This window comes from Drosophila simulans, chromosome 3L (genome assembly GCF_016746395.2).
Source record: "Drosophila simulans strain w501 chromosome 3L, Prin_Dsim_3.1, whole genome shotgun sequence".
NCBI classification, from domain to species: Eukaryota; Metazoa; Arthropoda; class Insecta; order Diptera; family Drosophilidae; genus Drosophila; species Drosophila simulans.
The window spans coordinates 11,567,482-11,592,310 of NC_052522.2; the positions used below are offsets into that span (position 1 = coordinate 11,567,482).

At 47.2% G+C, this 24,829-nt stretch overlaps 5 protein-coding genes and 1 non-coding gene across 8 annotated transcripts; 2 read left to right on the forward strand and 4 right to left on the reverse strand.

Moving 5' to 3' along the window:
* Positions 1–161: 161 nt before the first annotated feature.
* LOC6737715 (trichohyalin) lies at positions 162–3,162 on the reverse strand. Its single transcript, XM_002084510.4, has 2 exons — positions 1,743–3,162; positions 162–1,677 (listed from the first exon to the last, which is right to left on the reverse strand). Exons 1-2 carry the CDS (start codon positions 3,065–3,067, stop codon positions 222–224), a joined length of 2,781 nt encoding a protein of 926 aa, XP_002084546.2. The 5' UTR covers positions 3,068–3,162; the 3' UTR covers positions 162–221.
* A 286-nt stretch (positions 3,163–3,448) lies between these two features.
* On the forward strand, positions 3,449–5,353 carry LOC6737716 (spliceosome-associated protein CWC27 homolog). The gene is made up of 4 exons (XM_002084511.4): positions 3,449–4,116; positions 4,274–4,657; positions 4,721–4,927; positions 4,991–5,353. The coding sequence occupies exons 1-4, from the start codon at positions 3,527–3,529 to the stop codon at positions 5,316–5,318; spliced, it is 1,509 nt and encodes a 502-aa protein (XP_002084547.1). The 5' UTR covers positions 3,449–3,526; the 3' UTR covers positions 5,319–5,353.
* Positions 5,354–5,506: 153 nt separating this feature from the next.
* On the forward strand, positions 5,507–8,745 carry LOC6737717 (kinesin-like protein Klp68D). 2 transcript variants are annotated; one of them, XM_016171335.2, is made up of 3 exons: positions 5,507–5,630; positions 5,790–6,553; positions 6,612–8,745. In XM_016171335.2, exons 2-3 carry the CDS (start codon positions 5,889–5,891, stop codon positions 8,299–8,301), a joined length of 2,355 nt encoding a protein of 784 aa, XP_016031491.1. In that variant the 5' UTR covers positions 5,507–5,630; positions 5,790–5,888; the 3' UTR covers positions 8,302–8,745. The 2 variants fall into 2 exon arrangements, with proteins under 2 accessions (XP_016031491.1, XP_044779059.1); XM_044923124.1 differs by having other exon boundaries at positions 5,586–5,603.
* Positions 8,603–10,776, reverse strand: LOC27209292 (2-amino-3-ketobutyrate coenzyme A ligase, mitochondrial). The gene is made up of 4 exons (XM_016184739.3): positions 10,580–10,776; positions 10,032–10,228; positions 9,109–9,970; positions 8,603–9,046 (listed from the first exon to the last, which is right to left on the reverse strand). The coding sequence occupies exons 1-4, from the start codon at positions 10,614–10,616 to the stop codon at positions 8,889–8,891; spliced, it is 1,254 nt and encodes a 417-aa protein (XP_016031492.1). The 5' UTR covers positions 10,617–10,776; the 3' UTR covers positions 8,603–8,888.
* A 546-nt stretch (positions 10,777–11,322) lies between these two features.
* Positions 11,323–11,394, reverse strand: Trnaq-uug. Its single transcript has one exon. It is a non-coding gene; the product is annotated as a tRNA-Gln (tRNA).
* A 421-nt stretch (positions 11,395–11,815) lies between these two features.
* Positions 11,816–24,301, reverse strand: LOC6737718 (cubilin homolog). Of its 2 annotated transcripts, XM_016169738.3 has the most exons (17): positions 23,599–24,301; positions 23,173–23,279; positions 21,217–23,120; positions 20,869–21,053; positions 20,487–20,812; positions 20,316–20,428; positions 20,036–20,234; positions 18,654–19,971; positions 17,713–18,595; positions 17,498–17,655; positions 15,660–17,434; positions 13,236–15,582; positions 12,989–13,168; positions 12,796–12,937; positions 12,591–12,742; positions 12,233–12,530; positions 11,816–12,179 (listed from the first exon to the last, which is right to left on the reverse strand). In XM_016169738.3, the coding sequence occupies exons 1-17, from the start codon at positions 24,151–24,153 to the stop codon at positions 11,968–11,970; spliced, it is 10,854 nt and encodes a 3,617-aa protein (XP_016031493.1). In that variant the 5' UTR covers positions 24,154–24,301; the 3' UTR covers positions 11,816–11,967. The 2 variants fall into 2 exon arrangements, with proteins under 2 accessions (XP_016031493.1, XP_039150092.1); XM_039294158.2 differs by lacking the exons at positions 23,173–23,279; positions 23,599–24,301 and having other exon boundaries at positions 21,113–21,244.
* Positions 24,302–24,829: the final 528 nt, after the last annotated feature.

A 24,829-nucleotide genomic window follows, 5' to 3' on the forward strand; every position in this document is an offset into this window, starting at 1 on the left:
GTTTGAGTATTGGCTAATCATTTAGCCGGGTTTCACTTTTCAATGAATTCAAATTTCTTAAATTTGTAACGAATAAAAAATCTACTTAAATTTTGAACGAAATGCAAACTTGTATCTTCTTAGTTTGTTTATAAAACATATAATAATTGGCAAGTAATACATTTATTTATCTCAGTGTTTTATTGCCTTTATAAATGCTTCCACAAATGTTTTCACAGCATCTACAAAAATGCTTCGTCGAGATTCAGGCCGTGATCCATGGCCACCTTGGAGTCGTCGTCCAGCCCACCAGCCAACGTCAATAGGTAGTCGGGATCGTCGATGGAACTACTGGGCGGCGCATTGTACATCCTGCGGTAGGAGGCTTCGATATTCTCGTCCAGCATTCGATCCACAATGTCACTCTGGACCTGTCCCGGTTCCTGGGACATTTTAAGCAGCAGCTCCGCATGACTGGGTGTCATTTGTGGCAGTTGAAGATCGGTGGATGCTGTGGGATTTCCATTTGCCCTTCGCTGGGCGATTTCCGCCGATTCCGCACCCATTTTGCAGATGGCACACCTGCTGCGAGAAATTCGCTTCTTCAGATTGACCAGTGCCATACGATCCTGCGCCACCAGCATTCGTTCGTGGGCCAGCTGGGCTTCCTTTTCGCCGATCTCCTGGCCCCGCTTGGCCATGATCTTCAGCTTGGCCTGGAGCAGCTGGTCCGCCTCCTTAGCCTTCTGCTCGGCCAAGTGTTGGCGACTGGTGGCCAGGCGATAGGCGCCGGTGGCTTGGCCCAGTTCGTCCTCCTTGAGATTCAGGGCGTTCTCCTTATCCAGAAGAAGGCGCTTGCGCTGCTCCATTTCGCGCTGCAGCTTGTGGTAGCGATCCCGTTCCTCATCCGCCCGCCGAATAGCTTCGCGTGCCACCTGCAGTTGGGCCTCCAGTTCCCGGCGATCTCTGTCTGGGTCGCCGTGCTCATTGAGCTGTTGTCTTAGTTCCATCTGCTGGCGTTCCACTGCCAGTTGATTGCGCTCCTGCTGGAGATCGTGGTGCAGTCGTTCCATTTCCGCAAGCTGCAGGGCTTTAAGATCCTCCACACGCTTCTCGTCCCGCTGCATTTGCTCGCGATGGAATTCCTTTTCGCGCTCGAAAGCCTTGCGCTCCGCTTCCAGACTGGACATTCGCTGACGGAGCTGCCAGTTCTCCTCGGCGGACTCCTTAGACAAACGGCCCAGCTGCAGCTCCAAGGTGCTCACCAGTTCCATCAGGCGGCGCTTCTCCTCGTCGGCCGTCTCCTCGTCCATCTTTAGACGCCTTTCCTGGTCGGCGAGGCGACGTTCTCGCGCCTCCAACTGCCGTTCCCTTTCCTGGTTGTCACTCATCCCGTCACGAAGTTCTTGAAGATTGCTGGACGCCAGACGCAGTGTGTCCAGATAATTTCCATGATCCTGCACCGCCGACAACTCGACCATTTTGGCCTGACGAATACCCTCGAGGTCCAGCTCGTGGGATTGACGCAGCTTGCGCACCTCATCCTCATGATCCTGTCGCAGGCTGGAGATCTGCTCCACGTAGTCCTCCTTCTGCTTCTCCAGTTTTTCGATGTAGTACTGCCGTAACTCGCTGTTCTCGTCCTTGAGTCGTTTCTCTACGACGGACAAGTGCTCCTCCAGCACCTTGATTTGTTTTCTGGACATCAAATAAAATTCTCTTAGTCATTTGCATTATTCTTCCAACAGCTGGTTAAAACTTACTTATATGAAGTATCTATCATTTCGATCTCCTGCTCATAGTTGACCTTCATGTTGGCCACCAGCTCATCGAGTCGCTGCTTTTCCAGCAGATTGCGCTTTGCATCCATTTCCAGCAGAAGCAAATGCTCCTGTTCCTGACTGGTCGCCTTGTGGGGCTCCTTCGTTTCCGGTTCCGGTTGCTCAACGAGCGGCGTTGCGGACACCACTTCCTGGACACGCACTGGCTGCGACATCATCAACTGGAGGTGCATGTTGATCCGCTCCTGCTGCCCTTTTATGTGCTCCTCCATTTGCTGCTGTCGTTGCAGCTGCTGTTGGATCAATGCCTGGAACTTTCGATCCTGATCCTCTTGGCGACGCTGCATCTCCAATAGAGTCCGCTCTTGACTCTTCATTTGGGCGGCAATCACCAATTGTGCCTCCTGCTGCTGCAGGGCATTGAACTTGTGGCTGCTCTCCAGGTTGAGATTGCTCAGCATGAGGATATTTTGGGTGGCGGCAGTGACGACGGATGGAGCGGGCACGGCGGCCATTTCCGCCTCCTGCTCCATATCGTTCTCATCGGAGTCGGGCAGGCGCAGGATGTCGGCTGTATTTTTCGAAGGACTTTCACTGGAGGCCTGCGCCTTGGCGGTCTGCGCTTTAGGTGTAGTTGGTCGCTGATCCGGCTCCTGCTCCAGACCCAGCCAATCCGCGGTGACTCCCCGTTTCTTGGAAACGGGAGTGGACATTCCCGAAACAGTAGCATTCGTATCCCTGCCAAAGAGCCCCAACGGATCGGCATTCATATTAATGGTGGCCGATTGCGCCGAGCTTCTTCTGCCGGTGGAAGTCTTGGGCCTCGCCTGCGAGTTGTCCGTGGTGGTGTCCGTGGATTGGCGCGACATGGATGGTTTGCTAGTGGCCGGACGTTTGACGGCATCGCCCGCCAGAATCTCATCGAAAATGTTCTTCTTGGGCTCCGCGTTGCTGGTCAACAGATCATCGAAAAGGTTCCTCTTGGCGCCGCCACTCTTGGGTCGCTTGGGATCGAAACCCAGGTCATCGTCCTCGACCAGATCATCATCCAGTGAGATAGATGGCTTCTGCTTCACAATTCTCGGCGTGCTGGTGGCATTGGGTGTCTTCCGGGCACCCGTGCCCTGACCCTGCACATCCGCCTCCGTCTCCTCCTGAATCCCAAACAAATCCTCCAGTTTTCCCTTTGGCTTCGCCAATTTGGCTGGCTTCTTGTGACCCACTCCCGCTGGCGTCTCAAAGAAGTTGTCATTATCCAGGCTATTATCGCTGAGCAGTTCAGCCAGTGGATCGTCGTTGAAATTCATTTTGGATTATAACCAATTGTAAAAAGTAAGGACTTTTGATATGAAAACTATACAGTTGCCTAGTAACGTATTTTAAATGTCTACAGCAACGAAAATAATCGAACAGGATATAGTAGCCTTTAATATTAACTAAGGGAATATCGTATAAAAATGTTTTAGGATTTATATAACTACATATTTTTTAAAAATACGTTTAAATTCAGATTTTTACTAATTTCCTAATTTATTTAATGAGAGTTTATATTATTTTCAATGGAGGCTTACAGATATGAAACCTTAGAATAAAAAATAAAGTCAAACTAGCTTCACATTAAATTGTTATATTTTAATTAAAATTAGCTTTTTTATTTATATAAAATATTTTAAAAACAAACAAAGTGTTCGAGTATTTGTTGGTATTTTGTAAAGCGTGGAGTGCGGTCACACTGCCGTTGATATTGTTTTGATTTTTGTTAGAAAATGAGCAATATTTACATCCAGGAACCACCCACGTCGGGTAAGGTGCTCCTTAAGACGACTGTGGGCGACATAGACATCGAGTTGTGGGCACGGGAGTGTCCGAAGGCGTGCCGCAACTTCGTGCAACTCTGCCTAGAGGGCTACTACAAGAACACCGAATTCCACCGACTGGTCAAGGGCTTTATTGTCCAGGGAGGTGATCCGAATGGCGACGGCACCGGCGGCGAGTCCATATACGGGCAGCCCTTCAAGGATGAGTTCCACTCCCGACTCCGGTACACGCGTCGTGGCCTTGTGGGCATGGCAAATTCTGGAAAGGATGACAATGGCTCCCAGTTCTTCTTCACATTTGCTCCGACGCCGGAGCTGCAGAATAAGAACACACTATTCGGAAAGATCACCGGCGACACCATCTACAACATGCTCAAGCTGGAGGAAGGCATCGTTGATCACCAGGAACGACCGATGCACGCCCATCGCATCGTGTCTACGGAGGTCCTCTCGAACCCATTCGATGATATCGTTCCTCGTATTCTCTCCCAACCTTCCACGAAGAGCAAAAAGTCCAAGAAGGAGCGACAAGGAGTCAAGTAAGATTTACCACATTGTTAACATATTACTGAGTGAAAACAATTAATGTTGGCTTTGTAAACTGCATAATAATGCGGCGTATCTGTAACGTATTGATTTATTTACCATATACTGAAGTCTCTAATACCATTGCTAACGCTTCAATATAATCAACAGAAACTTCGGCCTGCTATCTTTTGGCGAAGAAGCCGAAGGTGACGAGGAGGAGACCAACGTCTATGTTAAACAGAACGCCGGTAAGGCGAAATCCCTGCACGACGTCGCGGATGATCCCAAACTGAGCAAGGAGCCCATCCGTGTACCCAAACTAGAAAAAGCCGACATCGAGGAGCACTTGTCCGACGATTGCCCTGAAGACAGTGTCAAGGAAAAACCGTCCACTGCTATTTCGGATCTCATCAAAATGAAACTGTCCAAGAGATCAAAGAGTGTAGCAGACAAGAAAGCACAGCCAGTTGAGGAAAAGTCTGATTCTGAGGATGACGAGGATGTTTTGTTAACACGGGAGGAGGAACAAAGTCGAAAAGTCTCGGAGGAAAAGTGAGCTATACTGGAATAGGTTTTATCATGTTTCAAGTCACATAATTTATGTACATATTTTAGATCCAAGATTCGTGAGGAAATCGCTTCTCTGAAAAAGCAGTATCAAATGGATAAGCAGAGCAAAGACAAACTAGTTAATGGACAAGAGAAAGCAGCAAAGTCCACCGAAATCAAGGGGTCAAGCGAAAACCATTACATTAACGATTTTATAGAGTCTAAGGAGAAGTACACCGCCAAAGTAAAGCTTCAACCGAAAGGGCAGTCAAGGTGGGATATAAATTTTATTCTTAAACCGCTTTTAAAGATTTGACAAATTATTTACAATTTTAGGGAGGCATTTACACTGAGCCTACTCTCCAAATTCCGAACGAAACTGGATAACTTGAAGCAAAAGTCAAGCTCTGATGATGGCGAACCGGAACCGAAGGATATAGACGATCGCGTAGTGGAACAGGAAATAATCGGCGACGATTGGTTGTCACACACTTTAAACTTTAATAGTACGACACCAGTTTTGGCTAAAGATGCCAATAAAAAGGGCGACGATTGGTACGATGCCTACGATCCACGAAATCCTCTAAATAAACGTAAGCGGGGCGAAACTGGCTCTAGTAAATCGAGTTCGGGTAAATCAAAAAGCAGTAAACGTGACTTGTAAAGAAAAACAATAAAAAAAAGAATGTTTCCAATACATATCGATGTGTTTGTATATATTACTATCTGCTAAACTGGGTGGGAAGTTAATGTTTTGTACATTAATGTGTAGAGTCATATAAACCAATTTATATTTACACATTTGTGTGTCATTTTGAATTGCGCGGTATTTTATTGTGAGTACCGTATTTTCGCTCCATTTGGTGGTGCAGCGTTGTTCAGCCTGGGCACACTGCACGTTTGAGCCAGACAAAGTTAACAGCAGCTGAGACAAAAAAGCGAATTCAAGGTGAAGTAATTGGCTTCAAAATAACAGGTAATAGCAGTTGATTGCCAAATCGGCTTGCTCATTTGCTCGAGTGGCTGACTAACTTCAAATTGTGCGTGCAAATCGAGCACAGAAGTGCCCAAATCAGAAGGTTGCGTCAGGAGGGAATTATTGATTTTATTCGTCATTTGTTTTCGGTCGCCACAGCTACTCGACTTTGTTTTTGTTGAGGCGGAGCTGCCTGAGTCACCACCACAGAAAAGAGCCCAGTTAACACGGACCTTGTGGATCTCCGGATATTTGGAGATGAGTGCCAAGAGCAGGAGACCTGGCACCGGCGGCAGCCAGACGCCCAACGAGTGCGTCCAGGTGGTGGTCCGATGCAGGCCCATGAGCAACAGAGAGCGCTCGGAAAGATCACCGGAGGTGGTCAACGTGTATCCGAATCGGGGCGTTGTGGAGCTGCAGAATGTGGTCGATGGCAACAAGGAACAGCGCAAGGTTTTCACCTACGATGCCGCCTATGATGCGGGTGCAACGCAGACGACGCTCTACCATGAGGTGGTCTTTCCCCTAGTCAGTTCCGTTTTGGAGGGATTCAACGGCTGTATATTTGCCTATGGACAAACGGGCACGGGCAAAACCTTCACCATGGAGGGAGTACGCGGAAATGACGAACTGATGGGCATCATACCGCGCACCTTCGAACAGATCTGGCTGCACATCAATCGCACCGAGAATTTCCAGTTTCTGGTCGATGTATCCTACCTGGAGATCTATATGGAGGAGCTGCGCGATCTGCTAAAGCCCAACTCCAAGCACTTGGAGGTGCGGGAACGTGGATCAGGCGTTTATGTGCCCAATCTGCACGCCATTAACTGCAAGAGTGTCGAAGACATGATCAAAGTAATGCAGGTGGGCAACAAGAACCGCACCGTGGGATTCACCAACATGAATGAGCATAGTTCAAGGTGAGTTTGGGTTCGGTGTAAACAGAACTTTAGTTAATAAGTTATCTTTTACTTGCAGATCCCACGCCATTTTCATGATTAAAATCGAGATGTGCGATACGGAAACGAACACCATCAAAGTGGGCAAACTGAATCTCATCGATTTGGCGGGCAGTGAGCGGCAGTCCAAGACAGGAGCATCAGCGGAGCGCCTGAAGGAAGCAAGCAAGATTAACCTGGCACTCTCTTCGCTGGGCAACGTGATCTCCGCCCTGGCAGAAAGTTCGCCACATGTTCCGTATCGTGACTCAAAGCTGACCCGGTTGTTGCAAGACTCGCTGGGTGGCAATTCGAAGACCATTATGATCGCCAACATTGGACCATCCAACTACAATTATAACGAAACGCTGACAACGTTGCGGTACGCTTCACGGGCCAAGTCCATCCAGAATCAGCCGATCAAGAATGAGGATCCACAGGACGCCAAGTTGAAGGAGTACCAAGAGGAAATCGAACGACTCAAGCGGCTTATAGCGCCACAACAGCAGCAACGCAGTGAAAAGCAGGTCACAGCCAAGAAGCAGCGCGTCAAGAAGCCCAAAAAGGAGCCCGTATCTAAAGAGATGTCGGACTCTCTGCAAATTTCAACGATTGAGCAGCCGGTGGAAGATGATAGCGATCCTGAGGGTGCCGAGTCCGAATCGGATAAGGAAAACGAGGCCGAGGTGGCCAAGTCCAACGAGGAACTGGAACGGGAGCGCGTCGAGAACTCAAAACTGGCGGCCAAATTGGCAGAATTGGAGGGTCAACTCGTTCGCGGCGGAAAAAACTTGCTGGACACGTACAGTGAGCGCCAGATTGAGCTGGAGAAGAAGCTGGTGGAGATCGCTGAGCGCAAGAAGCGCGAAATTGAGATCCAACAGCAGCTGGAACTGCAGGAGGAGACCACTCTGGAAATTCGCGAACGGAATGTTTCACTCGAACAAGAGGTGGAGCTCAAGAAGCGCAAGCTCTCCAAATGCTATGCCAAATATTTGGCTCTCCAGCAGGAACTCAACGATTGCAAGTCCGACCACAACCAGGATCTTAGGGAACTCGAGATGGCTCAGAACGAGCTGGTCAAGGAGCTGAAACGCCAGCTCCTAATCATCGACAATTTTGTGCCCATCGAGGTAAAGCAACGCCTGTACACGCAGGCCAAGTATGACGAGGAGCAGGAGGAATGGAAATTCTCTTCGATGTCGCTGCCCACGCCTCCTGGTGGTGATGGCAAGTTCAGCAGCAAGCGACCGGTGTCGCATCCTCAGCGCAGAAGGCCCACCTCCGAATACGCTCTGCAGGAAGCCAAATCGAATTCACCGAGCTCTCTACGCTTCAAGAGCGAGAACATCGTGAACTACGAGCTGGAGATGCCGTGTCGCACCACCCAGGAGTACCGTACGCCCAAGGTGTCCGCCTCGCTGCAGGCGGTGCTCGCCCAAGCCATGCAAACGGGCGGAGATGATATCGACATCGTGGATTCGCACACAAACTCGCTGCGCAGCCGTCTAGAGAACATTATCAATGCGAATGCCAATGGAGGAGCTGGCCCAGGTGCTGGCGCCGCTGTGGGCAGCTCCATACCCAATGTTCGCAACATTAAGTCGAGCCGGGGGCTGCCAAGTGCCGCCTCAAATCTGGACTCGAACCGCCGTCCGCCCACGGGCCGTCTGCCGGCAAAGAAGCCAGCTTCGGCGTATCCCAAAGCCCGCGGCCTGGTCAACAAATAATCACAAACGATTTTAATCGAATTGAATTGCATCTAACCATTGTCGTGCAAACACAACACTAACCAAAGTATTTCATAGTCATCGCAATATGTACACCTCGGTACTCTTAGCCCAATCTACTCACATTTCACGCTTTGTAAAAGTTTCCTTTTGTTTTAAGTCATCTCATGCAATGGCCATAGAACTATCAAGATTTTTTATTAGCCATGTGCTTTGAGTGACTTGGCAAGCCGACCCCACGCTTCCTTAATTATTTTTATGTTTATTTGTTACTCGACTCGAATTATTGTTATTGATTTAATTGCAAACATACGTACGTTTTGTGTTCGATTAAGTGCAATCTAAGCTTAAGTTAAATCCAGCTGCAACTGTCTATTATTTACTTAGTAAATGATTTTTAGTTAATATTATAAACCAAATAAAGCAACTCCGTAAACACAAAAAGACCTGTGAGGTTTTTTTTTGGGATTGGAAAACCCTAACATTCCTTTGTGATGAATAAGAACTACAAAGTTTGTAGATAAATGCAGTTTTGTTTAATATAAATGCAATATTCAAAATACTGGACTCAGTTAGATTTCCATTTTTCACTGGATTACTTTCAGAGAGCGACCGACTTCAATGAATGCATTAATGGCACGATCGATTTCGGCTTCCGTGTGGGCAGCGGAGATTTGGACACGGATGCGTGCCTTTCCCTGAGGAACCACCGGATAGCTAAATCCGATGACATAGATGCCACGGGCTGAAATTTAATATAAGTTTAATATATATGTAGATAAAGGTATAATTAAGTTTTCAACTCACTTAGCATCTCATCGGCAAACTTGGAGGCAAGACGAGCGTCACCCAGCATAACGGGACAGATGGGATGGTTCTCGCCGGCTATGGTGAATCCAGCCTTTGTCATGGCCTGCCTAAAGCGCTGCGTGTTGCTCTGAACGCGCTGGGTGAGCTCGCTGGATTGTAGGAGCATGTCCATTACCTTCAGACCAACGGCCACAACTGCTGGCGGCAGGGTGTTGGAGAACAGATACGGCCTGGATTTCTGGCGCAGGAACGAGACTAGCTCGGCGGGTCCAGTGGTGTATCCACCGGAAGCACCACCCAGTGCCTTGCCCAGTGTGGAGTTAATGATGTCCACCTCACCCATGACATTGTCGTACTCCTCGGTGCCACGTCCAGTGGCGCCAAAGAAGCCCGTAGCATGGCACTCGTCCACAAACACCAGGGCATTGTATTTCCTAGCCAGTTCAACGATTCGGGCCAGTGGTGCGATGTTGCCATCCATGGAAAAGACTCCATCGGTGGCGATCAGCTTGAGCCGAGCATCGCTTGCCTTCAGCTGCTCCTCCAAGTCGCCTAGGTCACGGTGCTTATAGCGCTGTTTCTTCGCCTTGCACAGACGGATGCCGTCAATGATGGATGCGTGGTTCAGTTCATCGGAGAACACCGCATCCTCCGGTGTGAGGATGGCCTCAAAGATACCGGCATTGGCGTCGAAACAGGAGGCGTACAGAATGGTATCCTCGCGACCATGGAACTGGGCTATCTTCTTTTCCAGCTGCTTGTGTATATCCTGCGTACCGCAAATGAAACGCACTGAGCTCAGACCCGCGCCGTACTGCTCCAACAGCTTCTGGCTGTGCTCCACGATCTCCGGATTGTTCTGGTGGTCAAAGGAAGCTCGTAGGAGGACATCACTGGGATATGGGATCAAGTTCACTTACCGCCAGTCCCAAGTAGTTGTTGGCGCAAAAGTTGAGTATCTTTTTATCGCTGCCTTGCACGGTTATCTGAGTGCTCTGCGAAGATGTGATGATTCGCTCCGCTTTGAAGGTGCCTGCATCCTTAATCCCGGCCAGCTGGGTGCCCAGGATCTCCCTCAACTGAGCCTGAGCCGTTGCGCTGTAGTGGCGTCCTCCCACTGCGAATCAGTTTGAAAATATATATCCTTGTTATAATAAAGCAATTTATTTGGCTATTTAAAAGGTTTTGTGATATATTTAAGATACATTTTTTTATGTACTTAACGAGAATTCGTCAAATGTTTTCACGTTAAATTATGTAAATATTTAAAAAATTTCAAGGTGTACAGAAATAGAAATGCACATGTTTCATATACATCGAGTAGATATATTTCCTATTTTCTTATCATTATTTTCAAATTTAAAACAATATAAATAGGTCTTAATACGAGTTCTTTATTTGTTATTTGAAAAGTCATTTAGAAACAACCATATGGAATGAACGAGCTATATACGATATACTGGCTTACCCCCACGAAAGAGCAGCGATTTGGAGAAAATTGACATATTTTCACTGATTTTTCCCACACTTTTCTATTCGCGAAAATGTATTTCTGGCTGGCTGGTGTGTCCAGATCCGCTCGACGACTCGACTCGCTCTTGACTGAATAATAGCAACCAGGCGACGTGGACGGGCATGGAAACTAGTCTCCCTAGTTGGGGGCTCGAACTGCAAGCAGCTGATTTTTGTTTTCCACTTATAAATAGTACATACATATATATATATTTACCTCCCTCACTAGCAAATACATGCCGGCTTTCATTCAACTAAATTGATTTAATTTACTTTCACTCTGGTTGTCATGGGTGCCATTTAAATAGCATAAACACAATGAGATACTTAGGCGCAAATGTATCTGATATTGCAAATTGCTTCCAAGGTCATGAGCTTCAACTAAATTTAAGTCGAATCCAATTCAAAGATTAGCTGCTAATAGTGAGCGAAGCTGATAGAATAATATCAATTGCAATCACATTAAATTAAATAAATAAATACAAATGTTAGTTTTATAACGCTTCTATAACAAATTATTGATATTTTATGTTGAGTATTATCTTAAGTCAGCCTTTAGAATATATTTATCAACAATTATATGCACGAAAATTGAATTTTGTGCTTAAATTCAAATGCAATTATGTAATAATTTTTTTTAATTATATAAATAAATGTATAATACAAATTTTAAAATAAAATATGAAAGATGCTATTGCTAGGTTCTACCGAGATTTGAACTCGGATCGCTGGATTCAAAGTCCAGAGTGCTAACCATTACACCATAGAACCTCTAATAATTCTTTGTCCAAATAAGCCTATAAAAATAATATATATATAATATATTGGAAACATGTTAAACACAAATTGTTGTTTAAATTCGTGCTTCGAAAAATATTTGTTATCAGTTTAATGTAATCTGAAACGGGCTTAGGTCAATTTAATTAGATGGAAATGTCAGTTGGCGGTTGATAGATGCTTGATTGCTATACCAGATTAAAGATTATTTGAAATATTTATTTAATTATTATTTGAAATACTTAGTTAAAAAATTAAAAAAAAAGACTTTCAGAAATTAATGTCATTTGTTTTTGACCAATGACATGTTTAAATATTTCTCCTTAGCACCCTAGCTGAGTAACAGGTATCTGATAGTCGAGAAATTTGAGTTTGGCGTTATCTCTTGTTATATAGAACATTAGAAATCAAAAAGTTATATTTGCATATATTCACATGAATAGATTTTTATTCACAAGCTCATCGAATTACATGAGTAATTAAAATGTAGTATAATGAATTACTTATAACCTGTTTATTATCCGTGATCATGAAACGAAACATTTCCTGAAATAAATCTGAAAGACTTTAGCCAATTTCTTTTATATCCATCCTAAATCCTAATCCATCAAAGTTTTGAGATTTTTTAGCAACTATAATAACGTTATTTTTGGGTATGGTAAACATCTCTGGAATCCTTGATCCACATATTTTTTTCACAAGTCTTTGGTCGTCAACAACGCTGTCATAAAATCGCACATTATCCAGATCACAATTGCTCTCCGAGCCCATGTTGAATTCTATATGTGAAGCAATTAGTACTGTAACATAAAATCAATGGATCATTATATACCTGCGAAGCTAAATCGCAGGCTTCCGCCGGCTGGTACGGATATTTTCCAAGTGCACAGTGAGCTGTTGCGTCCTTCGTAGGAGGGATTCTCCAGATAGCTGCCTACCGACCCACCAACGACTAGATCACCGCCACATCCACCAGGAAACTGGTTGCTGGTGGAAAAGTAGAAGAACTTGAGGGACGATACTCGACGGCTTTCGAGACGCAGCTCGTTGGTAGATGTAATCAAAGCTTTCGTTTCCCATTGAATGTCCGAATTGGTGTATATGGTCTTGTTCGACTGTACATCTATTACCTGTGCGAAAGCGAAGTGTATCATTGATTTGCTCTTAATTCGTAGAAACCGCCATCATACCCTAAAATAATTATTATCGAAACTATCGAACAGCACAGTCATCACGTACAGCGTTATGCTGTAACCTCTTGGAACTCGGATATAATCCGTGCAGTTGGTAAGATTGCTGGTATCAATCACCTGACTCGGCTCCGTGTAGTTTCGATTGCACTCTGTAAGGAAAATGTTTGAAAAATTTGTTAACCAACAAATAGGGACAACATACTTGACTTTCGGCGTATGATTACTTCAAATCCTTGCGATTCCTCGAGACCGTCGCTGTGGAAATCCAATTGCAAGTTGGATTCATTGACTTCTTCGACTATCTTGAAACCTTTGTCGTGTTCTCCGCAATATGATCTAGAGAACTGCAATAAGATGTTATCAGTGGCGATTTCTTATAAAACGATCTATATTACATAAGGTTTGGACACTTTTATGTAGTCCGTGCATTTGCCTGTCCGCTGAGATATTTCCTTAAGGCGAAGCTTCCGGAAATCTAATTCCACATCTCCTTTGTTCTTGATTATCCAGAGGCACTGAATACTGCCCTCGTAGAATCTCGTGCTGTTGTCATACTGCATACCCAACGTAATAGTCTGTCGGAAAAAAGTAAGAAAAGTCAGTAAAGGAATCATTTCATCATAATTTTTCACGGAATCCTACCTCATTCAACCCCAAGTCGTACTCCCCTTGACCGCAGACAGTGCGCTCCATTTGCAGGATTAGCTCAAAGCTGATGTTCCTCTGAGCCTGTCTGGTATTTGCGCTCAACTTGAAGGACATGTCCCAAAAGGAACTGAACACCTTTGTCCTATTCGAGGGTTCATTGCCATTTATGCCACCAAAGTACCTGCCAAGATTCTGGCCTTCGACATCTTTGCTGTCGTGGATTTCCAAGTAGCTGCAGGTACGGCAGACGATATCGTTTAGCTGCAGCTTGCGCACCTCCAGAGAAATGCGGTAATCTGGCGGAGCGCTGGCCTGGAAGATGCACAACAGTGGTTCGCTAATATTGACCGCGTATTGTCGCATCACACTCATGCGGGGTACTTCCAGATCTAAGGCCACATGCTCGTTGCAATTGGGTGTGAAGCGCACACTGGCCAGGAAGCCCCGGTAACTGTTCGAACTGTCCGTGGACAGGACAATGAGAGCTTCATTGCTATTCACCATGATAGTCGCAGGATTGGTCACATTGCCGCATAGGAGGTCCGTTCTCTGCTCCTCGCTGGCCACATGGCCACGATAGATGGTTAGACTGTCGAAGCCACAATTTCTGCTCGACTCCATATCAAAATACTTGAACTCTATTACGACGGCATGCTGTGGAGGCGCGGTGACCCTCCATTCGCATACCGTGTTGTGGGCATATACACCAGAATCCTCATTCTGCGGCGGGCGCAGAGTAAAGGATTTGCTGTAGTTCCCACCGCATTGTATTAGTTGGTATTGCATCTCGAACCAACGCGACAGTTGAGATACATAATGCAAGCGAACTCTGCCATTGCCCTTCACCTCGAACTCGGGACAAAGCCTGCCAATGCTCTCCTCCACAACTCCATCGCCATTGCCGCGACGATAAGCCTCGAAGTAGGATCTGCTGCAGGCATACGACGCCCATGGACGTCCTCTGGTCCTCACACTGACAACCACTTGGTGGTGGTCGTCGGGCGCCAAGAATGTGTAGCCGCAATTGAACTTCTGTCCGCGGAACGCCTCCCAACTGGGACTGGCCAGGGTTTGGATCTCTGCTCCGGCCAACAGTAGGGTATCACAGCTGGGAAAGACTTGGAAACTGAAACCATCGCCCGTTATATTAGAGTTCGTTTGGAATATCACTCGCATCCGGTGGGATGGCACCAGAATATCGTTAGCTGATTGCCTGCCGCACAGGCTAGTCACCTCTATAAACTCTTCAGTCGTCCGATCGTAACGCTCCACCGTCAATCGATCGGTCGAGCAGTTGGGTGAGCTAACAATGAAGATTCGTTCCAGGAAATGTAGCCTCAAGGATAGACCATCATTGGTAACAAACTCCCATATGCGTTGCTTGCTCTGCAAGTAATTCTTGCTACTAATCGTCACCGGTGGCGAAGGTCGGTGGTCAATGCGAACCGCATTGCCAGAAGAGACTGATTTCCATGCCTGGAGGATGAACTTACTCTGCTGAGGGAGTCGGCTCTCCGAATGGTAGAGTATCGTGGAGAACGAACGCTCCAGGAGCGTGCTATTCATGGCCATACCCCGGCATATGCGACCCACTTCCGACTGTCCGCTAAAGATCACAATGTACTCCCGATCGCACCGATCCGTTAGTGTAACATTGCCCTCCAGCATATAGCCGTTGCTGTTGCTCAGCGTCCAGAGGCACTCAACTTCGCCGTAGTCATCATTCAGTGTTGTCAACAGATCCGGTGACTCGATGGTAACTCCCTCAGCCGCCTGCAAACGTCCGCCGCAATTGTGTCGTCTGTATGTGGCCCGGAAGCGTTGCAATTTGACGTTTTTGCTATTCAGAAGCGTTACACTTCCAGCTGAGGTGACCACGGAGACGAAACTATTGGTTACATTAGCGTACATCGCCTTGACCGGAATATTCGTAATGTCGTCTCTGAACACAACTGCTGGGCCGCCGGCTGTTTGGAATAGATACTCTTCCACCTTGAAGGTGAGCGTTGCACTGGCAGTGCCCACAAATTGAATGGTGCAATGGTAGCCGGGCACTTGTAGGAGACTTTGGATGGAAAGCGAGCCCGTGGCCTGATCTCCGATATTCGGCGGGCAGACTGTTGGTTCACTGGAACTGTACCGAGCTCTCAGCGGGGTGGCACTTAAATCCAACTGGCTGGTCATGACAACGACGAGCATAAAGTTGTCGGTGGACTCAATAATCCCGCTGCCGTTGTAGCCACCATCGATCCGGAACTCGGTGATCTTGGATAGTGAGTTAGCGTCGTTGTAAAAGGAGAAGTGCGCCATACTTTCCAATCGAACTATTTGCCTGAAGGATCTGAAATAGGTTTTGTATTTTGTAATATATATATCTATATTGTTTGTTGGTAATAACTTGTTTATTTCCGTTCTTACCGGTTTGTGTCGTTTCGCCTGACAACACGAATATTAGCCAGATTGAGAAGATTCAGACGTACCCGTTGACCCTTTGGCACACTGATCCTCAAGCGACAGAATCGAATCCAGGTCGAGTGCGGCATTGGCGGAATTATGATGTCCCCTAAAGCTCCATTTATATTCCTTGAGCAAGTTCCCACATACCGCTCGTATTTTATCTTGAAGCCTCGATAATTGTTCACATTTTTGATGGCAACGAAGCGAATGGTCGCCGCATTTGTGTTTAGAGTGAAGAGGACGGAGTTTTTTGTTCTTCCATCCAGCACCATTAGTGTTTGAGTTCGATCCTCATAGTCAACAATTTCCAGGCGATCGCTGGTGCTACTTGAGGATGTTTCATTTGCATCGTAGGGCAAGTGGAGATCGGTAATGTTTAACCGAATGAACATGTTCTTGGGTAAGAGAATGCTATACTCACACACCGACGGCTTGGGATAGCCACCCAAATGAGGATAATTCTCCGAGCTGATGAACCCAGACGATGCACTGAACTGGCCACCACATTTGCTTAGTGATAGGTTCAACCGAAAACCTCCAGTGGGTTCATTAAGCTGTGATTGGTAGTGGACGAGAAGCAGATTGCCAGTTGTGCGCACCGTGGTCTGCGGCTTGCGACAGGTGCGGAGCAAAAGGCGGGCCAGTTTGGTGGCGCCATCGAAGAACTCCACATTTTCCTTGTCGCAGTGGCGGGCACTCAACTCGAATTGCTCATCAAAATCGACTGCAATGGTCTCACCGGGCGGCGCCATGACCAACCACGTGCATTCCGCGTAGGGATGCGGCAGATACGGATAGCCCGGAGACATAATCGTGTAGTTAGGAGCCTGCTGGTTCAACTGAATCTCCTCATTGCACTCGTTAAACTCTCGGTATGTGAGATTCCAAAGGCAAAGGCCGTTTATTCCTGAACTGCCGATATGGTATTTTATGTAGGCGTGCGAGCCGCTTGTTCGGAATAGTGTCGTTCTAATGTCCAGTTGGTTGCCAAACCTGCTATGTCCCAGCAAAGATGCATGTTCGTCCAAGCCATCGTAGATTAGACCGTATGCCTCACACTTTGCTGTTGGCGGCATATTATTATAAATAATTTCAATGTCGATTTTTCGTCCTGGTCGGACGTCGATGTGCCAGGCGCACTCATCGAAGAGGTTGTCCTGCGGAATGGTGCCTACGATGCCGGTCATATTGGAGCCACAGGAGGTACGTAGCTTCGCCCGGAATCCAGTGCCGTTGATGGATACATCACTACGGAACTGTAATCTTAGATATGGTGTTCCGTGAACTGGGGCAACCTGTGATGTCTTGCAAGCGTGCAGCTCGTTGTTCCATTTGCTGAGATCACGTGAACTCTGGATGCGTAGATAATCGGCACTACAAGCGGGATAGTCCTCGAGATCCACAATTATTGAATGGGCGTATATATGATGTGAAGGGAACTGTGACTTTATGGTCCATTCGCAATTTAAATTGGGTGTGTAGCCGTGTGGATATCCCGGCGAACTTATCTCAATGTCGCCATGATGGTTTAACGTTAGCTCCTTTATACAACCAGTGGTGGTTAAGCTGAGATTACTCTCCACCGAATAGCTGTCCAGCACGCCCCACTTTAGTCGAAAATGAGTTAGTGCGTCATTCACCGTCTTTAAGTAGATCACATTGCTGCTGGAGGTAAACCTCCATGGACTGACGGGGATATTGACCACCAAAGCGTTATCATCATAGCCATCAAAGAGCTGGAAGAGGGTATGAAATCCATTTTTCATGGGAACTTGTCATCTAGTATGATCCGTACTTACTAAGAGGCCTGAAATATATTCCTCAAACTGCAAGGCAAAAACCTTCCCGTAGTCCGTAAAAATGCGCCAGGTGAAGGGTTGATCCTCGTTCCTAACGAAGAGCGGCGGAGGGGGCTCGATTGTTCCATTGATGCCATTAGTAATCTCGTTGTTGTGCACTGCGAGTGGTTGTAAGAAGTGATATTAAACAGATTCCTGTTGTCCCGTTAACATACCGTAAGTCCAGCGGAGACGGAAGCCTCCAGCGGTGTTGCCTGGCCTGCTGCGGAATTTGATCCATAACTCAGAGTGGACCACCAAGGGAGTCTCTGGGAGCTTCTTGTCGCAGTAGAGGGCCAGTAGTGGACCCTGGACACCAGAGCGTATCTCTAGGAAGTCATCGTTGCAGTGATCGGAGCGAACAATGTCCATGGCCTCAAAGGTGATTTCCAAGGCATTTCCCGGACGTGTCTCGATGGACCACACGCACTCAATGTTGGCCGGATAACTGTCCGGATAATTGGGTGAACTAAGGCTGCCGCGGGCTGATGTGATATTCCCGCCACATGAGTTCTCAAAAGTGCTAAACTGCGCCTGCAGCCTTATTCCGTGGGTCAGGATACGCACATTGTTTGCGGGCACTATAAGATTGGCTGGATGATCGCGACACATTTGGTATAGTAAGACCTGGTCATCGTCGTTGAGCAGCTGCAGACCCTCCGAGCAATTTTGCGAAACGGCAGTGTATTTAGGGCATTCTAGCTGATTAATGCTAAGGCTCAGTTTGCTGCCCTCCGGTGAGGAAACCAGCCAGCTGCAGTCCTCGTCCAGGCGGGATTGCAAGTATCCCTCGCCAGTGAATAGCGGTCCACCACACTGGCGCTCAAAATACATGATGAACCTGCCCCAGGTTCCGGCCTGGGCTTTAAAACGGACTCGCAGCTTTTGTCCGTGAACTATTCGGATCATTGGCGAGTCCTCGCCGCAGGTCTTCTCCAGAAATATTTCCTTGTTGTCCGGTTCCAGTTTTGTTAGTTCCACAAAACTATGTGAGCAGTTGCCTGAATCCGTAAGGTTAAATTGCTCAAAATGCGGCCTAATGCCATACCCATTTGTTACCTGAAAGATTGTAAAAATTATCGGACTTGAATTATTATTCTAATTATTAATGACATACCTCTACAGTCCATACGCACTCAATGTTGGATGTGTAATTAGCTACGTTTGTGCTGTCCAGGCGATTGTGGAATCCGGGGGTGGTCAGCACACCGCTACTGGCGCTTATGTATCCTCCACAACTGGCTGGCACCTGGACAAAGCTGGCCTTAAAGTACTTCCTAGACGGTGCCGAGCTGCTCACAAAGCGAATCACAAGCTCATTTCCCGGCGAGGTAAAGGTTTGCGTCTGCGTCTCCTCGTGACAACTTCGGAACAGTACGACTGAGGAGTTGTATCCACTGGGTGCGGACACGGAGAGACTAGATTCCGCATCGCGGCACTCGATCTGGGCCGCCTCGAAGTAGACTTCATGGAGTAGGAGCCGGATCTGATTGCCCTCCGATGCTGTGATAACCCAAACACAGTCCATGTCCACGCTGAAGGGTGCATTCGGCGATTCAAATCTTCCGCCTGATTCCCGAAGGTGCTCTCCACATCCAATGCGCTTGTACTCGGCCCGGAAGCCTTGCATCTGCACCGAAGTATCGCTCCTAAAGCGAAGAAGCAATCGATTTCCGACGGTGGTGATGGGGTCCAAGCCATCGTTGGTGCACAGATGCTGCTCGCTGAGCGTTTGGTCGTCCAGCATGTCGATAAGGGACACATAGTCATTGTCGCAAATGGAGGAAAATTCCTCGACTGACAGGTGGGAGAATATGAGCTGTAAATGATTCTTACGCCCACCAGCTCGAATATCCCATTCGCAGTCTACGCCTCGCGGATAGTTCTCCGGGAAATTGGGCGTTTCAATGGCTCCCTGAAGGCCCTCCACCCGAACTCGACAGTTTGTTTGGTAGTCCAGCATGAATTCGGTGCCGTCAGGTGCATCATGGCCAACATCGTAACGTACAAGTACTCGATTTCCGGTCGACTGTACCGGTTGGGCAATTGTTCCGTTGCAACGCATCAATATTGGACTGCTGGCGGTGGTGGGTCCATCGTATAACGTCAGTTGTCCACTACATATACGGTTGTCATTGCTCCACAGTTGCAGGCTTACTCTGGATCCCTCGGCGACGATGATCTGCCAGTCGCAAGCAAGGATACCACGATTTCCCGCCAATAAATGCGGAGAATGAATGGTCCCCGTGGATGAGGTCAACTTGCCGCCGCATCCGGCTCCGATCTGCTGCCAGCTTAAAAGGAATCCCTTCTCCTCCATGGTGCCATCTGACTTGAACTTAAGGTGCAACACATTTCCGAATGAGGGAAGCCTGCTCGGAATCGCAGTGCCGCAATAACGTCCAATCAGCGGTGATGATTCAGAGTCTCCATTCCTGTAGTTGAAATCGAAAATCATAAGGGTATCAATTCGTATGCAATACCTTTGCATCGGATTACCTTATTTCCAGCCAGTCTGTCCAGCATCCAATGGAACTATACTCTCCCTCCAGCGTAAAATTGTGCACCACCAACTCTATGCGGTGGCCAAAGGGTGCTCTTAAGATCCACTCACACGTTTGAAAATCTCCATAGTTCTTCGGCCAATTTGGTGATTTGATGTAGCCAAAGCGGCCTGTGAAGGTTCCTCCACAACTATCTATAGTAATTTAATTTAAATTTCGGAAAATTACTTACCATTACATAATAGTACATATTAATAGTAAATAGTATTTCCTACCTTGTTTGGCAATGTCAAATTGAATTAAATAAAGTTGGAGCACGGGCGAATTTTTAAGTACGTTTATCGTCAATAGATCTACATCGAAAACGTCAGCCACATTCCCAGAATAACTGCAATAATATTATTATTATTAATAGCTACTCTTGTTTTCAGATTTTAAGTATCTACCTATTTATTAATTTTCCTGGGCTTGTGCTATTATCATATATGGATATACTTCCAGATGTCCCCAGTGCATAAATAGTGATATTTTTCCTTCCGGGAAAGTCAATGAACCACTGACAAAATGTACCCCGAACGCCCTTCATAAATCGCCTGCCGGGCTCGTTAAGAAATCCGCCGCACTGATTAGGAACAAAATTGTATTCAAGTCGCATTCCACGACCTCCACCGGATCCGTGGAAGACCAGACTAGCCCGATTGCTATGTGACAACAGGACGAGGTTATCCGTTGATTTAACAATATGCCGCTTTTGATCCGCCGATAAATACACCTACAAGATTAAACCGTGGTGTAAATATATAGTACTGGTTGACAAATATCACTTACGTCCAAGTAAGATGTTTCATTTTCATTATTGGCAGTGCCCAGTGATAGGTCAGTGATTCTCATTTCAACAGCCGTATCCAGTGGTCCGGTCAAGTTGTAAGTACAGGTCATGTCATCGAAATATGGACCCGGATAGTTGGGAGTACTGATTATCCCGGAATTGGTGTTGAAGTTACCAGTGCACACTGGAAAGTAATGACATTTAGCTTTGTTTCGAATGCACTTTTTGAAAGTATAACTTAACCACTAAGTTTAATTCATAGATTTAATTAGTGAGTGTTGCCGCTAAATTTAAGTCCATTTATCTTGAATAAGTAAATTCATATCTCTAGGCTTTAAATGCCTTACCTCTTGTGTAAGTCAGATCAAAACTTTTAGTCAGACGCACGCCACTCAAGCCGTACTCATAGCGCACTAGAATTACATTTCCAGTGGATATTATCGGCTCCAGTTCACTTTCCTCGTGACTTCCGCAGATGCGCCGTATAAGTGGCGCGTCAGTTGATCTTCCGTCAAAGATCTCGATGCTCAGTAAGTAACAGCTCAACGATTCCAATAGCATAACACGATCGATCACCAGCTTCACTTGCGTCCCACGTGGCTGTTCGATTAGATAGAGGCAGACCTCGTAGTTCATGTAACCAGAGATGCGACCCCGTGGCTCCGTGTACACTCCGCCACAGCCGGGCTGGCCCGGCACCACTTCATAGTGCATCTGAAAGGAGCTATCCGAACGTATGGCATCCGTGTGAAAGTCCAGGCGCAGGCTATTTGAGGAGCTATACAGCGGCAGCGGCTGAATAGACTGACAGGCGCGCAGCAACTGGCGATCGGAGTCGTAGACAATGAGTGAGTCCTGGCTGCAGTTCCCGGCAGATGATTCGCTGCTGCCCAGCGATATGTCGTAGAACCGAAGGACCAGCCGGTAGCCAAAGGGCGCCGTCAGTTCCCAGCGACAGTCGAGTTCCGGTCGGGCCTGACCAGGATAGCCCGGAGATCGCACCACGCCGGTCTGTGTCGATGTCAGAGAAATAGTTTCGCCGCAGGAGAAGGGCAAGGAATTCCAGATGACATTGAAGCCCTTGCCTTGGGTCTCGTTGTCGGAGCGGAACCAGAAAAAGACCTGCTCCTGAGTGGTGATAACGCTGCCATTTGTCATGGGCAAACGAGAGCCACAGAATCGACCAATCAAACGAGAGGTCAGGGAGTTGCCATCGTGCAACTGCAGAAAATCGGCAGAGCAGTCGGCACTGTCCTGCAGTTCGAACTGGGTGAAGGTCAGGTTGAGCACCAGGTTTCGATTTGTGCGTATGATGAAAGGACAGCGCTCGTCGGCCTGATAATCGCCATCAGCTGTGTTGGGTGGGTAATGCAACTGGCCCGATGGTCCACGTAACGTGACACCGCAAAAGAATCGCGGATGGGAGCAGGTGGTGCCGGTGTAGCCGTGTGGGCAAACGCATTGGTATTTGGCATCCGGTAATAGGCGGCATGTTCCACCATTTAGGCAGGGACTTGGGTGGCACGCATCCGACGAGCTGCACACAACGCCGGTATAGCCAGGCTGGCATATGCACGTAGTTCCCCTTCCGTTCTGGACGCAGGTGCCGTTGTTCTGGCAAGGATGCTGGTCGCAGGGCAGTCGACTGGAGTCCGCGGTGCATCCATCAACACCATAGCCATGTCCAAAGCTACCCAATGGGCAGGTACACACCACCATGTCGGATACATACTCGCACTTGGCCAGCGGATGGCAAATCCCCTCATTGTTGCACGAGTTAGAGTCCGATGCTGTGCATGTTCGTCCATCGCCCGTCCAACCGGCTGGACATCGGCCACAGCGATGTGAGCCCTCTGTGTTGGTGCAGGTTACCCGTGGCTGGAGGCTACAGCCGCCATTATCCTCGGTGGCACATTCGTCTATATCGCGGCAGAAGCGCCCATCACCCGTGTATCCCGTTGGACAGGCTCCGCATCGAAAACTTCCCGGCAGATTAATGCACTCAGCATGGCAAGGATTCACGCGCGCCTCACACTCATCCACGTCGCGGGAGCAGGCACTTGGGCTGGCGGTGGTCACATTGGCATCTGCCCAAGTCCATCCCTGATCGCAGATGCAGACATAGCCAGCGGAATTGGCCGCCTGGATGCAGGTGCCATGTTCGCCGCAGAGCTCCCGGGAGCCGCCGAACAGACAATTGTTGTGACGAAGACGACAGTGGGTGCCAGTGAATCCATTGCGGCAAACGCACCTGAAACGGTACATATTTCATTGCCTGGACGTGGAACATCTCGTCAACTTACCGGTAACTTCCTGGAGTGTTAATGCACTGGCCATTGTTTAGACACCCATCGAGATCTGTCCCGGCCAAGGTGAAACACTCGTTTACGTCGTCCTCACAAGATTCTCCCTAAAGATAGTCGAATTTACTAATTCCAATAAACAAATGTGCTAGAACTATGTAATATGTACACAGAGTGATAATTCTAACCTCAAACCTCTCTAACTTCTTTGAACATGAAACGCCCTAATAACTGTATTCCAAATTCAAAGTGTGATTTGGATTTTTGGCTCTCTTATTTATCGAGATATCGACGTTCATACGGACAAACATGATGAAGCATACTTTATATGGTTTCATTGTAATTAAACCATTCCAGTCATATAAGTTCTACTTCCAAGTGAAAATACGCCCCATAATCTCTTGAGAGACGCCCCCGCTTACTCACTTGCCAGCCCGCTGGGCACTCGCACTGGAATCCCTTGTAGGCATCGTGGCAAGTTCCACCGTTTTTGCACGGATCGGATGAGCACTCGTTTCTGGCCAGGTTTCCCGCGAGGGTCTGCAGTATTCCCCTGACGCGTTCCACTCGCTGCAATTGCCGGCGCAGGATGCGTTGATTGAGGCCACTTCTTTTCGTAGAGTTCCTCGCACTGAAGATCCTTCGTTGAATCCTCGTCATTTTACGCTCCACATCCTGGAACATATCCCTAACGGCATCCACTTGCAGGGGCTCCCTTCGAGCCGCCTGGCGATCCGCAATAATCCTTTGGCGCCGCCGGAGCACCGTCATCATGTCTACATCATTGATAGTCACGGTAGCGGATTCACCCATCAATCGCAAGGAAACATTTCGATCCCAAGCCGGCTCGAGAAGAAGATTATCGTTCGATTGTCTCACAAGATGGGCACGTTTTTCTAGATTGTCCCGAGATGCATCCGACGGAGGGAAGTGCAAGCAAAACACTAGTAAGAATGAACATTTTAGCGACTTAATTTGCATTTTTCTTCATAATTTTGTTGCGTCACAAGTTCTCAATAAACGATATTCTTAAGATGTCACACTTTAAACATATAACTGAAAATGAAGTCACTATTTGGTCCGCACCACTGGCAATATTCACGAAAACTGGCGCTATATAGGCTTGAGTCTCGCATTTTATACTGCCAAAAAGTGGGCGTCTACGATTAAGAATTTCAGATCATATTTATGCATAACCGCTACTGTAGTAGTAGCTGAGGGGTGTAACAGATTTGTTGAATATTATTAAATTTGCTGACCTCATAAGGTATAGATTTATTTGTGATTAGATTTACAATCCGAGTCGATATATCCATGCGCCGGATAAGTAAGTCTATAAGTCTTTATCTTATTGCCTAACGCTATTAGAAAAACATGTTATTAAGGTCTCTATTTAAGTATATTCGAATTCATCTCTCAACGAACCAACCAAGCCTTGAAATGAATCACTCATGTGTGGAAAAGGACGGCGCGAGCCGGATGTCCTCACCTTGGAAGGCGCAGACGTTAAAAAAACGCGAATTTCATCATTTTTTCTGGGATATCGGTTGGTATTGGGGTATAAAAAAAAAAAAAAAAAATTAAATTGTTCAATTTTCAATTCTCCCGCCGACTGTCACTTTATTTCAGTTTTTTAACGCGATCGCTGTAATCGGAG

Coding starts and splice junctions, on each gene's coding strand:
- LOC6737715 (XM_002084510.4), bottom strand. CDS start 3,067: ATGAATTTCAACGACGATCCACTGGCTGAACTGCTCAGCGATAATAGC. Junction 1,678..1,742: donor ATGATAGATACTTCATATAA/GTAAGTTTTAAC, acceptor TTTGATGTCCAG/AAAACAAATCAAGGTGCTGG.
- LOC6737716 (XM_002084511.4), top strand. CDS start 3,527: ATGAGCAATATTTACATCCAGGAACCACCCACGTCGGGTAAGGTGCTC. Junction 4,117..4,273: donor AAGGAGCGACAAGGAGTCAA/GTAAGATTTACC, acceptor TATAATCAACAG/AAACTTCGGCCTGCTATCTT. Junction 4,658..4,720: donor CGAAAAGTCTCGGAGGAAAA/GTGAGCTATACT, acceptor TACATATTTTAG/ATCCAAGATTCGTGAGGAAA.
- LOC6737717 (XM_016171335.2), top strand. CDS start 5,889: ATGAGTGCCAAGAGCAGGAGACCTGGCACCGGCGGCAGCCAGACGCCC. Junction 6,554..6,611: donor ATGAATGAGCATAGTTCAAG/GTGAGTTTGGGT, acceptor TTTTACTTGCAG/ATCCCACGCCATTTTCATGA.
- LOC27209292 (XM_016184739.3), bottom strand. CDS start 10,616: ATGTCAATTTTCTCCAAATCGCTGCTCTTTCGTGGGG. Junction 9,971..10,031: donor ACAACTACTTGGGACTGGCG/GTAAGTGAACTT, acceptor TTTGACCACCAG/AACAATCCGGAGATCGTGGA. Junction 9,047..9,108: donor GTTTGCCGATGAGATGCTAA/GTGAGTTGAAAA, acceptor ATTAAATTTCAG/CCCGTGGCATCTATGTCATC.
- LOC6737718 (XM_016169738.3), bottom strand. CDS start 24,153: ATGCAAATTAAGTCGCTAAAATGTTCATTCTTACTAGTGTTTTGCTTG. Junction 17,656..17,712: donor CCGTCTCCGCTGGACTTACG/GTATGTTAACGG, acceptor AACCACTCGCAG/TGCACAACAACGAGATTACT. Junction 12,938..12,988: donor TAAAAGTGTCCAAACCTTAT/GTAATATAGATC, acceptor ATCTTATTGCAG/TTCTCTAGATCATATTGCGG.